This window comes from Cyprinodon tularosa, unplaced genomic scaffold, assembly GCF_016077235.1.
Source record: "Cyprinodon tularosa strain WSP-4 unplaced genomic scaffold, ASM1607723v1 ctg679, whole genome shotgun sequence".
NCBI classification, from domain to species: Eukaryota; Metazoa; Chordata; class Actinopteri; order Cyprinodontiformes; family Cyprinodontidae; genus Cyprinodon; species Cyprinodon tularosa.
Window position 1 is genome coordinate 86,142 of NW_024039428.1, and position 12,281 is coordinate 98,422.

At 36.7% G+C, this 12,281-nt stretch overlaps 1 protein-coding gene across 1 annotated transcript in view; it reads right to left on the reverse strand.

Moving 5' to 3' along the window:
- The window catches only part of nphs1 (NPHS1 adhesion molecule, nephrin), an 80,253-nt gene that overhangs the window by 61,837 nt on the left and 6,135 nt on the right, over positions 1 to 12,281 (reverse strand). The window contains exons 2-3 of the mRNA XM_038267583.1: positions 11,882 to 11,976; positions 5,274 to 5,462 (exon numbers count right to left, since the gene is read on the reverse strand). Coding sequence (XP_038123511.1) covers positions 5,274 to 5,462; positions 11,882 to 11,945 — 253 coding nt within the window. The 5' untranslated portion in view covers positions 11,946 to 11,976. The remainder of the gene's footprint in view (positions 1 to 5,273; positions 5,463 to 11,881; positions 11,977 to 12,281) is intronic.

The window sequence follows — 12,281 nt, forward strand, 5'->3', positions numbered from 1 at the left end:
GGGGTGCACCTCTTCTGTGCCCTGAGGTGACAGGAAGTGTATTTGCTCACCACCTGACAGGTTGAGTTGCAGGAGTTGGAGATGCATTGGAGAGAGAGAGAAAGAGAAATGGTGCAAGAAACGTCCTTTTCTAGGACCTGCTTTAGCACAAAGGCTTGGCTAACTGCATATAGCGAGGCTAACCCCTTGCTCACACTGGCTCTGGTGCGGTTACCGAGCCGACGGAGACCGCAACTCCCGCACACCCCCTCTCACACCGCCCTTTTGACTACGGTACGGTGCGGCTCTGCGGCTCCGGCAACAGGTCCGGAGATTTAACAGAAGTTCACTTGAGTTGACGTAACTTCACGCGATAACACGGCCCAAATAAGGATATTTGCGAGAGCTTGTTGCGGAGGGCTCCGGCACGCCGCAAGGATAGCTTGCTCAGCAGCCGGTGAGAGAGGTTTACGTCTTTTTAATGACTTGGAATCACTGCGGCGCCGCACCCACCGCACCGCAACGGTAAGACGGAGTCGGTGTGAGCCTGGGGTTACACTTTATTGTGATTTCCCTGCCTCCTTTTTCATTAACAGGATCTGACCCAGCATGGATAAAGACAGGTAGGACTGATCTAAAGCATTTTTTATAAATGGCAAAGAAGAATAATTAATCTGGGATTCACATGGAAAATAATATATAGTTTTGTTTTTTCTAGATGTTTGTTATTTTGAATAGTTGCTCCTAAATAAACAAATTCTCAGAAAAGAAATTATTTTATACATAAAAAATATATATAAAGCTGAGTAATATCATATTAGGTTGCAAGAGAAGCTGTAACAAGTACAAAAACTTTACTGAGGACTTGAAGAAAAGAACAAGGTTGGGGGACCCAGCCGAACACTCACAGACGAACAAAGAAAACAGCCAACGGCTGTGAGTAAAATCAGCTGATTGAGTTTATCAAAAAAAGCACTGCTGTGCTGCAAAGAAACAATTGATCACAGAAAGCAAAGTTCTTGATTTTGGAAAAGGATTGTGGCAAAGAAGGATTTTTGTTGATTAACTTTTTCAAAAGTGAAGGGATCTGTGTGATAATTAATTATGTCTGACCCTGAAACATGTTCAACATGGATGCAGGTACTGTATATAGGCGCCAGGTTTGCTTAAGGAAAAATGTATTGAATTTTTATTATTTAGATAGCACACACATGGATTAATTCCAAGATTTCAGTGAGAATAATCTAGTTTCAAAAAATGAATCTATGTCCACCACTAATATTAATGTGTATATGTATATATATATATATATATATATATATATATATATATATATATATATATATATATATATATATATATATATATATATATTGTTGTATAAATATATGTATGTATTTAAACCTTTCAGGTTTTCTTAAGCTCTTCTCTGAGCCCCAGAGAAATACCAGGGACTCAGAGAAAAGCTGGAGAAAACCGGGAAGGTCAAGGCATCAGTGGTACCCGTGGTCATTGGGGCCCTCAGGGCAGTGACCCCCAAACTGGAGGAGTGGTTACAGCAGATCCCTGGAAATGCATGAGACATCTTGGTCCAGAAGAGTGCAGTTCTAGAAACAGCAAAGATAGAGCGCAGAACCCTCAAACTCCCAGGCCTCTGAAAGAGGACCCAAGCTTAGAGGAAAAAGGGGGGAAGACCACCCGCGATGGGTGAGGAAGAGTTTATTTTTATTCATATATATATATATATATATATATATATATATATATGTGTGAGTGTGTGTGTGTGTGTGTGTGTGTGTGTGTGTGTGTACAAAATACAGACTCAAAGGAAGAAAACAAACACTTCTGTGCTTACATGACACTATTATGTACCTGGGCTGATCAAATTAAAAGGGGTGGACTTTTTAAGTTTCATAAATAACAAAATAAATCATCAATCAATTTAATAAGCTTTTATAATAGCTAGGTTATAAAAAGTATAGGAAACATGCAAAGCTTGGTGTTATTTGTGCCCACTAATAATTATATTTCACCTTATTGACTTGCTGCAGGTCAGGTATAATTAAATCCCTTCTTGTGGGCTAATCATTGAAAATAAATTAACAAAGACATACTTCATGCTCTAATGCCCTGAACAAGCTGTTTCATCAGCTCATCTGTGTTTGTCTTTACAATAGAAGCTGTTGCGCCAATCAGATGAAAATTCTACAGCAGATCATGACTCATGCATTGAGTATTTATGTCACTTTTTCAGCTTCATGGGAAAAAAGTTAAGTACGCTACATTTATCTTAAGTGTGTTGAAATCAATGCTGCCCTCTTCGGTGTCTGTAAATGCATGATTTCAAGCTTTTTTAAAGCATAAATAAAAACTCCTGATGATACAATCAACAAGAACCGGTGGTTTGTAAAGTGCAGTCAAGTGTCATCCTAAATGATTTGGCTCTTTCTTGGCTGAGGAAAGTGATTGCATACACCAGTCTGCAGTTACCTTTCCTGGAAATTGTACCTGTGCTGATGAAGATGTTATTCAAGGGTGAGTGGAGAAGTCTTTGGTGTGTTGTGTTTCCCTGCATGTGTTCATGGGTGCCAGTTTTTTTCTCAATACTTCAGAGGTATATTTTTGTTTGGATTTCAATATTTGCTGCTATTGGTGTTGCTTTTGTGTCCTCCCATGAGCACATGAAAAGTAATTGTATTACCTCAAAGGTCCATTTCTGTATTAAGTTAATTAGAAAAAATAAAAGACATAAATTATATAGATGTATTAGTCAATAAGTGATATCATTAGAGTGCTTCAGAAAATTTGTATAATGCAGAAGAAAAATGCTAACACTTTAAAGAGCAAATTAGCCAATTATAGAGTACTGTATCCATGATTTTAATTGAAAATGTAGATTAATTAAGAAATCATTGGAATATGTGGTATGCAAAGTCTTTTCCTAAAGATCTTTGAGAAGATTACATGGCACTGTTTGCAGATACTGTGAGTTCCTCAATAGCCAGGAGATATGTACCCAGGAGTTGTGGGAAATAATTGCTGCTTGTGACATCAAAAGCATGCCAAGCAAACAAAGGAGAAAATCAAATGCCCCCTTGATCAGTGGTTCACAATCCTCTGTTTAAAAGAAAGCACATTTTACATTTCACTGGGATATTCCACAATCTGATATTAACTAAGGAGGAACCACATTGACTTGACTTCAGATTCAGTTGATGGTCAACTGTATCCACTGGAAACTAAAATCATGCTTTCTTCTGCTAACAAACTTTATAAAGATCCTGATTTTCTTTTACACTGGAACTTTATACGCAGTGCAAAAAAGTACAAACACCTGGTGTAATGAATGCAATATATATATATATATATATATATATATATATATATATATATATATATATATATATATATATATATATATATGATTAATTCTCCAGTGAACTCACACATACCTAAGACAAAAAGAAAGCTGTGAACTATTATTAAAAGGAAGATGAGGGACACTAGACTCAACAGTGGAGATAAGCTGATTGCAACTCCCCACACACCTAAGAAAAGGCAGATTGCATCTCTGCCACACCTCATTGATTGCATAGTTCATGCCAACAAAGTCTAAGCACTCAGTGCAAATACTCCCCAGTAAGTATACACATATTTCAGCAGCTTTCAATGAAAATAAAACATTAAAATAACGAAAAATAAAGGGCTGAAATGAATCACTCTAAGTAAAAAAACAACCATAAAACAAAAATTATTTATATTTATTTGAATATAGGAAGGAAAAATTTACATATTTTTTTAATGATACTATATATTATTTACCTGTAGATTTTTTTTGTTTATACTGTTCAATGTTTGTGGCTATTTATCCATGAGCTCTTATATGTCCCTGGCTGTCTGAGACAGTGTTCAACGGTGAAGTGCAGCTCGTCGAGTTGCAAGCTGATCAGGAACAGATGCTTCTCTGCTTCTCAGGATTGCCTTCTAATTGGCTATTACTTTTTATAGACTGTGGTGCATATTTTGTGAGACACTTTTTCCCCCCTCTGTCACATATTACTGATTAGCTGACACCTCTGTAGTGTTTTTTCTTCCCCACTCTTGATGTGCCAGTGACAGGATAAGTGGAACATGTACTCTAACATGTTTGTGCAACTCCACTGCATTTACAGCTGGACTTTTTTCTTCATGTCGGTGTTGCTAACAGTTTGAACCTCACTTTCTTTGCTGAGAGGTTTAAAAACTGTGTTATTTGATGTATGATGAGCAAACATAATCGGTTTGTTACTAAAACTGTGTAAATTAGTGCCTGAGCTTTATTTTAGGGACCAACTGTAGAGCTAAAGGTTTGTGGAATTTTCTATGTTGTTTTACTTATAAACAAAACCCTTAGCTCGTGAATTATATTCTAAGCTGTTGAACAGTTCCAAATTGTTCACATAACCACTATAGATGTCATTGTGTTTTACCTAGATTTATGGTATTAAACTCACACAAAGTAATGTCAGATGGAGAAGCAAAAGGAACATGAGGTATGTTTTTAATCTATAAATAAACATGATAATAAATAAATAAAAATTGATAATTCTTTTTTATTCAGTTTCTAAGAGACAGTACTTTATAGAAACACTCTATTTGCAGTTACCAGTGTTTGATCCATGTCTCTACTAGCCTTGCAAATTTGGAGATAAAGACTTTCGATACTAATTCTGTTCAGAACAGCTCAAAGTTATTAGACTTGATAGAGAGCAGCCTCCTCAACTTGCTGAAATACTAAAAATAAAGTTTTTCTTAAAAAGAAAAAAATATATATACCTAAAAAAATATACCTAAAACAATATCTATCTATCTATCTATCTATCTATCTATCTATCTATCTATCTATCTATCTATCTATCTATCTATCTATCTATCTATCTATCTATCTATCTATCTATCTATCTATCTATCTATCTATCTATCTATCTATCTATCTATCTATCTATCTATCTATCTATCTATCTATCTATCTATCTATCTATCTATCTATCTATCTATCTATCATCTATCTATATTTTTTTGTTTGTATATTGTACATTGATATTTGAGGTCAGAAAATAAAATAATAAATAAATAAAAATAAAAAATAAAATTCTAATTCTAATTTCATAAAAAATATTTCAAGACACTGTAGCACAGCACTGACTCTGTTGTTTTTCTTCTTTAACTTTTTAATTTTTGCTATCATTATTAGTAATTTTTGTATGAACTCCCTGAAAAACATGAGGTATATTTGTGCGACTACTCCTGTTTACCTTTCCTTCCGATCATGCTGTAGCGTGGGAAGCCTGGCAGGCTCCTCTGGGGTCCTAAAAGCAAGCCATCTTTCGCCCACTGCACAATCCCTGAGGCCCTCAGGACCTCACACTTAAGCACAGCTGTGGCTCCCATCCGCACAGTGAGGTTTCTAGGCTCAGTTCTGAAAGCCTGCTGGGCATTCATGCCTGGAGACACAAAAATCAGAAGGGGAGAAGAGCTGAAGCGGAAGAGGGTGTAATGGTAGTTAATGTAAGGAGATAAAAATGAATGAGGAAATCATTGTGCGAGCAGGGGTATCAATGAAGTAAATGAAGTAGAGAGAACATGAGATAAACATGACCTACAGGGCTTCATTCCTGTGATGTTTTGTAGAAGGCAACCCCATTGTGTGCGGACATTATTCATTCTGGCATATGTTTTATAGATGGCAAACTGGAGGAATACGGCTCTGAAAATGAGTCAATAAAGTAATTATGGCAAATTAAACCTCCCTTTGGTCACATAGATAGTGTATGGGGAGATGTTAAAAAAGCGTGGGGTATCAAAGAGCCTTGTTGACCTGTGCTTTTTCTTCATTGTCAATGTCCCACTACCTAATTCCTTCTAGGATGAGTAACGATTATCACTTTAATCCCCTTTGTTTGCCATAGGTATGGTTGGCCATCCTTCAGTCAGGCTATGTGGGGAAATTCATTGGTTGAGTGCGCTTCAATCAGAGAGGTAACCTTAAGGCAGAACCACTATCTGCCACTTAAGCATAATATCAGTATTATACATAGAATAAATTTAGCTTAAGGAGCCCAGTTCAAATACTTACTTCAATTAGCACCTCATATCAAAGCTTGAGTCTTGTTTAGGCAATACCCTGCAGAGAGGGACTGCCAGACTCCAGTGAGTTGCTTAAATTTTGACCTTCATTGAAACAATGACCAAGTTGTTTGTGAAGTGCATGCTCTGTTGCATGTGACAACATGAGTGAGAGGCAGAGCTCTTAGATCAAGGCTGAACCAGTCACCTCACGTCAAATATGAAGGGCAGGATTGGCCATTACAGAGGATGCATACAAACAGCCAAATAGAAGCATTTTTGCATACATTTTACATAAATGAATACATAACAGATGCTGAGTGGATGTGTTCTTTTTTCAAAATTTGAAAATATAGGTTATCAAGTACAAGTGATAACTCTTCGTTTTTATGTGCTTAAGTAAAATATAAATTTATATCCCAAAAATGTGCTTTTCCCTAAATTACATTGTTAAAGATAAAAGTGTGTGTCCTGTGACCATGTGGTTAGTTGTAAAAAGTCAGGGCAGCATGATTTAAGTGTGGCGTTGTTTTTGATTCCAGGTAAGCTGGTATAATTTTAGAAAACTGTAGATTCACAGAGATTTTCATACACACTTATGGTAAATGCAGTAAGCACAAGTTGCCTGTTTTCAGATGTCTTGGTAGGTGCAGTAGCAGTTCTCGTCTTGCTACAGTACATCTAAATATGTGAGGAATACCGCTTTTGAGCAATGAAACATTAAACTCTGAAGCAGATGGAGACCAAGACCAGTGACACTTATGCCTACTAAGATCGGAAAGCCAAGGCCATAATTTTTACAAACTCATCAAAATTTGTCAATAACAGACTGAAAATTTGTACTTGCTTATAAATATCTCAAAATCAGCATTTAGATTGTTACGGTAGAGTTTGGCATAGCTTTCTAAAAGCAAAAGCTATGTTAGGCTACTTAAAAAAAGCCTTAAACTCAATGCTACTGTCTGACATTTTGAATTAAAAAAGCTTCCTGGATGGGAAGCAATATGTCTTCGAACTTAGAAACAAAGTCCAGTGGATTGTTTTTTTTTTTTTTTTTACTTTTTTGGAAGGAATACTGCTTGTTTTAATTTAACTCTGAATATGTTGGACCTATATAAACCCTGAAAAGGTGTTAAAATTAACACTGTCGGGGTTCAATAATTTGCTCTGTCCATCTCTGTATGACCATTGTGTACCGATCTTGTATTGTTTATTTACAACATGACATTGCTCCGTGTAAAACTGAAATACTTTAATACTGGTTTTTATTGTGGCATAATGCTCACTGTATGTCATAGCCTCAGGATCTCAATGCTATAGAACCAAATTAGGCTGTGGTTGAACAAGAGATTTACATAATTGATCTCTATCCTGCAAATCTGTAGCAATAATGTGATGCTTCTATGTCAACAAAAACAAGCATCTTGTTGAATTTATGTTAAAAAGAATTTACTCGCCCACCAACACTTGCTTAACCCAGTGTTAGCTTGAACTGATCAAATGTATCTTTAGGAGGAATACAATGGGCTCTATGCACAGCTCCACTACTTCCTGAATTTAAGGCAGCTCCTTTGTTTCCTGTCTTTCATTACTGGACGAACTGATTAATCCAGGTGTGTCTGGCCAGTTACTTAGGTCATACACACCTGGATTAATCAGTGCATCCAATCATGAAAGACAGGAAACAAAGGAGCTCCCTTAAATTCAGGAAGTAGTGGAGCTGTGCATAGAGCCTATTCCTTACAAGTGAGCTATGGATATTATCAATATGAAAAAAGAACTATAAGATGTTGATTTTATTTAGCAGTAAATTGATAAGATGGCAACCTCAAAGGGTTAGGGTTTCAAGTGCAAATGTTATTGCTTTTGGTTTTATCGTTCCTTCCAAAGTTCATCAGTAGTCTTCTCTTGGCCAGTCTTTAAACTCTTATTTCAGAAAATGTAAATTTTATCACTGCAGTTCTGCAATATTGTTGAGCTGTTATTTAGAGATGGTGCAAGTGAACTGTTTTAATACAATATGCAGCATTTGAAGATGAAATGAAGGAAAATATAATTATTTACATTTTTTGCTTTTTAAGTTTATGTATCAAGAAATATATGTTTTTTTTCTAAAACTGTTTTGCTGCAGCCATGACTTGTAATCTGAACATTCCTATAGGCTACCTGCTTATATTTTTTGTTGTGCCATGATAACAGATTTTTTATTAAATGCCATATTTATTTTTTATTATTTTATTTTTTTTACTTTGTTTTGGCTGCATCCCCAGCTGATTTTGCTTCTGAGCCTGCATTCCTATTTTATTATTATTTTTTTGTATTTCAGATAAGCAAGCCTTCCATTCTTTTTTTTTATTGCTCAAACCCTCTTATCTTTGTGTCCTCACTCTCTTAGGAATAAACACTCAGATAAAACCTTGTACTTTATTTACCCTTAAGGGTGTGATACATTATCATAATAAATAAATATATACATTGTTACCTTTTCTCTAAATAGTTGCTGTTTCTGGCAAGCAGCTAAAACAGCCTTCCTCTCTCTTCCGTCAAGTTGCCTAAAGTCGTTTATCACTTCAGTTCATAAATAGGTAAATATTCATATTGTATCATTTTATACAAGCATGCACCTAGAAGCCCTCAACACAGAATTTGGATGTTTTACACTGACAAATCAGTTTGAAGGAATAGAGTTTATGTATGTTCAGTTATTAATGAGTTTTCTTGATCTGTTAATGCCCATTGTTAAAAAAAAGAAAAAAAAAAGGATTAGGATTTAGTTGCTGTTTTTAGATTGGCTATAGATTTTAAGAGCTATATGAGACAAATAGTTTTTGTCCCTTTGCTAGACTAGACGCGTTTCTCAATATATGTACTTGTGCTTTCTCATGTGCTCGTGAAATGTCATCAGCCTTGGCCTTAGTACTGTTCATAAGAACAGCAGACCGAGAACGGACAAAATCCCCGGATGTTGTTCTCGCCCCTCCCTATTTAGTGAGTATGCATCAGAGCAGACTTGTCCGTTCTTGAGATTGACAGCTGTCCCAGCATGCACTGTTGCAACAGGAGCTTTCAATGGAGCGCTCACAGAGCTCAGAGTGTTAAGTTAAAGTTCTCTTTTCTTTTGCTGTTGTTCAATAAAAGCAAGTTTTAATATCATTTGAGACGAGAAAAGCGTCACTTTATGGCCCATATACTGATTTAATGCATAATTAAAAATGTTTTTTCCCGAAGTTGAGAGGACCGCTGCAACAAGCAGAGCTCTGAGGGTAACAGCAGCCAGGGCTAATATAGCAGTCCTGTCTCGGCATAGCCGTGTGTGAAGGACCGCTGGCTCTGATATTTTTGTTTTGTTTGGCAAAATGTTCATTTGATTTGTGTTTATCTGGTTGTGTTAATTATTATTCTCTCACTAAATGAAAAAAGTTAAACCTTATTGTTATCTAGAGACTATTAATAACAGGAGGAGAAATATAGCTTCAGATGAGCTGAGCATGTGACGACGTCACAAGTACGCTTCTGTTCCAATTGCCCCATATTTATGCTGCGTGCTCCCGTTCTCCCCAAGTCTAGACTTTCCTGTGTTCTTCTCAAGAACATGCTTGGTGAGGACACAAGTCTGTACTTGCGTTCTCGTGAATTGAGAGACGGCCTAGGTTTTTTTTCTCTGGTACATAACATACCTCACTTGACTCACAAGTTAACTCGACCGAACAACTTGTGTGTGGACATTTAGTGTTTTACAATATCTTATCGTAAGCTTATTCTTGTGTATAGGGTGTATCACATCCAGTATGTTTGTGAAGACTTATTTGCAATTTAGTAGATATTAGATTAAACTAATTCATAGAATTCATAGAATTAATCGTCTGATGAACCATTTAATTGACAAGATGGTGCCATTTTCTGAGGCATGCCGTCTCTCACTGTCAGCTTTATGTGGTATTTTGTTACTTTTTTTGATTATCACAGCAAATGTCAATTCTCTACTGGTGTATGATCGCCAAACATTGTTGGATACCCAGGTCTCAATAAATTTTATAAGCTTGGCATAAAACCTTGCCTCCTCTGTCTTCAGGGATTCCGACTCACCTATTCCGTACCTGGACTCCACCTCTCCGGGGTAAACGCAGTGGATGACCAGTGAAGCTGAGGGTTTTTCTGTGGCATTCTTCATTCACCTCAACTAAAAGTCATGTATTGGTTTGTGGAGTCGCTGTTTCCCGACACTTTTTGGCCTTCATCGATCCCTGGCTGGTGCCTCTCTGCGGGCGGGATGGAGTTTTCCAGACCCACCACTCGTGGTCTCCCTGTCAGCGTCAGCGTGGTGTGGATCAGCGAAACTTGCGCACCTTGTCTCGGGCCTCCAGGTTGTAGGGGGAGGCAGATCCCGTAAGGATTGGTCTGGTAATCGCTAGATCTATAGCAAATAAGATGTTTATCCTGAAGGATTTCTTCTTGTCGCAGAGGTCAAAGGAGTTCTTAAACCTTAATGACCCTTTTAATCTTGTGCAGTGCGTGTCCAGTTCAACACATATATGTGGCCATACTCCTGACTTGATTTTATCATATGGCCTGTCTGTTCAATTTTGGAGCTCTGTGAAGCAGTTTTTTCAAATCACATACCCATTGTTTTTGCCCTAGCCCATGCAACCTCAAGCCTGCTTGCAGTTATTGCATTTTTAATCCCTCATCTGCACCCCAGTTTTCTGAAGTTATTGAACTAATGAAAGAACATGAACCAGCATACACAGAGGATAAACAACTTATCTCTTGGTTTCATTTCACTTGCCAGACTGTGTTGGACCAATGAAAATTAAGATGCCAAAAACTAAATCTGAGGCTTGGCTAAACCACCAGACACAGACACTCAGCCGTGAGTGCCGTCAAGCTGAGAGCAGATCGAAAAAGGACAAACTGAAGGTTTCATTTCTGATATTGAAGGACCACTGGCAAAACTATCAAATAGCTGTGAGAAATGCTAAGAGAAAGCATTTCTCAGCTTTCCAAGCAAACCGTCACAACCCTCGTGTCTTGTTTAGGGCTATTGATCACATTTTAAATGCTTCCCAGAAAAATGTGATTGATGCATCTCCTGCTGTTTGTGAACATTGTCTTAATTTTTTCATTAAAAAGGTCACAACAACTAGACCTTCTATTTCACATTCTGATTCTGACCCGTCAACCCCTGTTACTTTCTCTGTTGTTTTTAATCAGTTTGAGCCTGTGAATCCGGCTTTTTAAAATAAGGTTGTAAGGGGTTTAAAGACTGCTGGCTCTCAATATGATGCTGTTCCTCTTTGATTTTTGAAGGTGGTCTTTCCAACAGTGGACCACTCTGCTCTTGTTATTGTTAACAGCAGTCTGGCTTCAGGTTTAGTTCCTAAAAATTTAAAACACTCTGTGGTTAAATGATTACTTAAAAAAACCTGCTCTAGATACCACAATTCTTTTAAACTATAGTCCGATTTCTAAGCTTCTATTTATCTAAAAAATCATTGATGGTGTTATGTTGTTTCACTGTACAGCACTTTGGTCCTTTGAGAAATTTTGAAGTGCTTTATAAATAAAGTTGAATTGGATTGTAAATAGCATTTGGATAGAGCGCAAAGATAATTATCAACATGTATTTGACTGAGATTTACAAGGAATCTAACATATAACACATAGTAGCAGTTAAATTAAAGTAAAAATCCTTTTCAAGATTCTTTGGATATGGGTGTACAGCTTTAAACAAAGATAAGACCTGAAAAGGCCACAATTACTGAGATGAAAGCTCCACAATGACATTTGACTCCCTTACCCAAAAAGAAACAGAAAAAGGGTAGACTCGATGCAGATAGAATCCAAGCCGACACAAACTCCATTTCACCATTGACACCTGACCTTAAAGAAATCCTGGAAGAACCAGAGGAAAAAAAGATTATAAAATTAACATATGTGACTCTAGAGTTAAGAAACACTTTGACATGTGTTTTGTAGACATCTCTGAATTCTGGGGGTCAGCACTTTTTTTCAGCAGAAAATGCTATTTGGATTTTAAAGAAACTCAAGGAGTGTGTCTAAATATACAAAGAAAACAACATACAATTAAAGATAAAAAAAAAAAAACATTCAGCTGTGCTAGATCCTTAAAACCCAAAATTCCAATATTTTTTAGTTTTAACATAAGGTTCAAAAAGGCTACATGCATATTCCCAGTA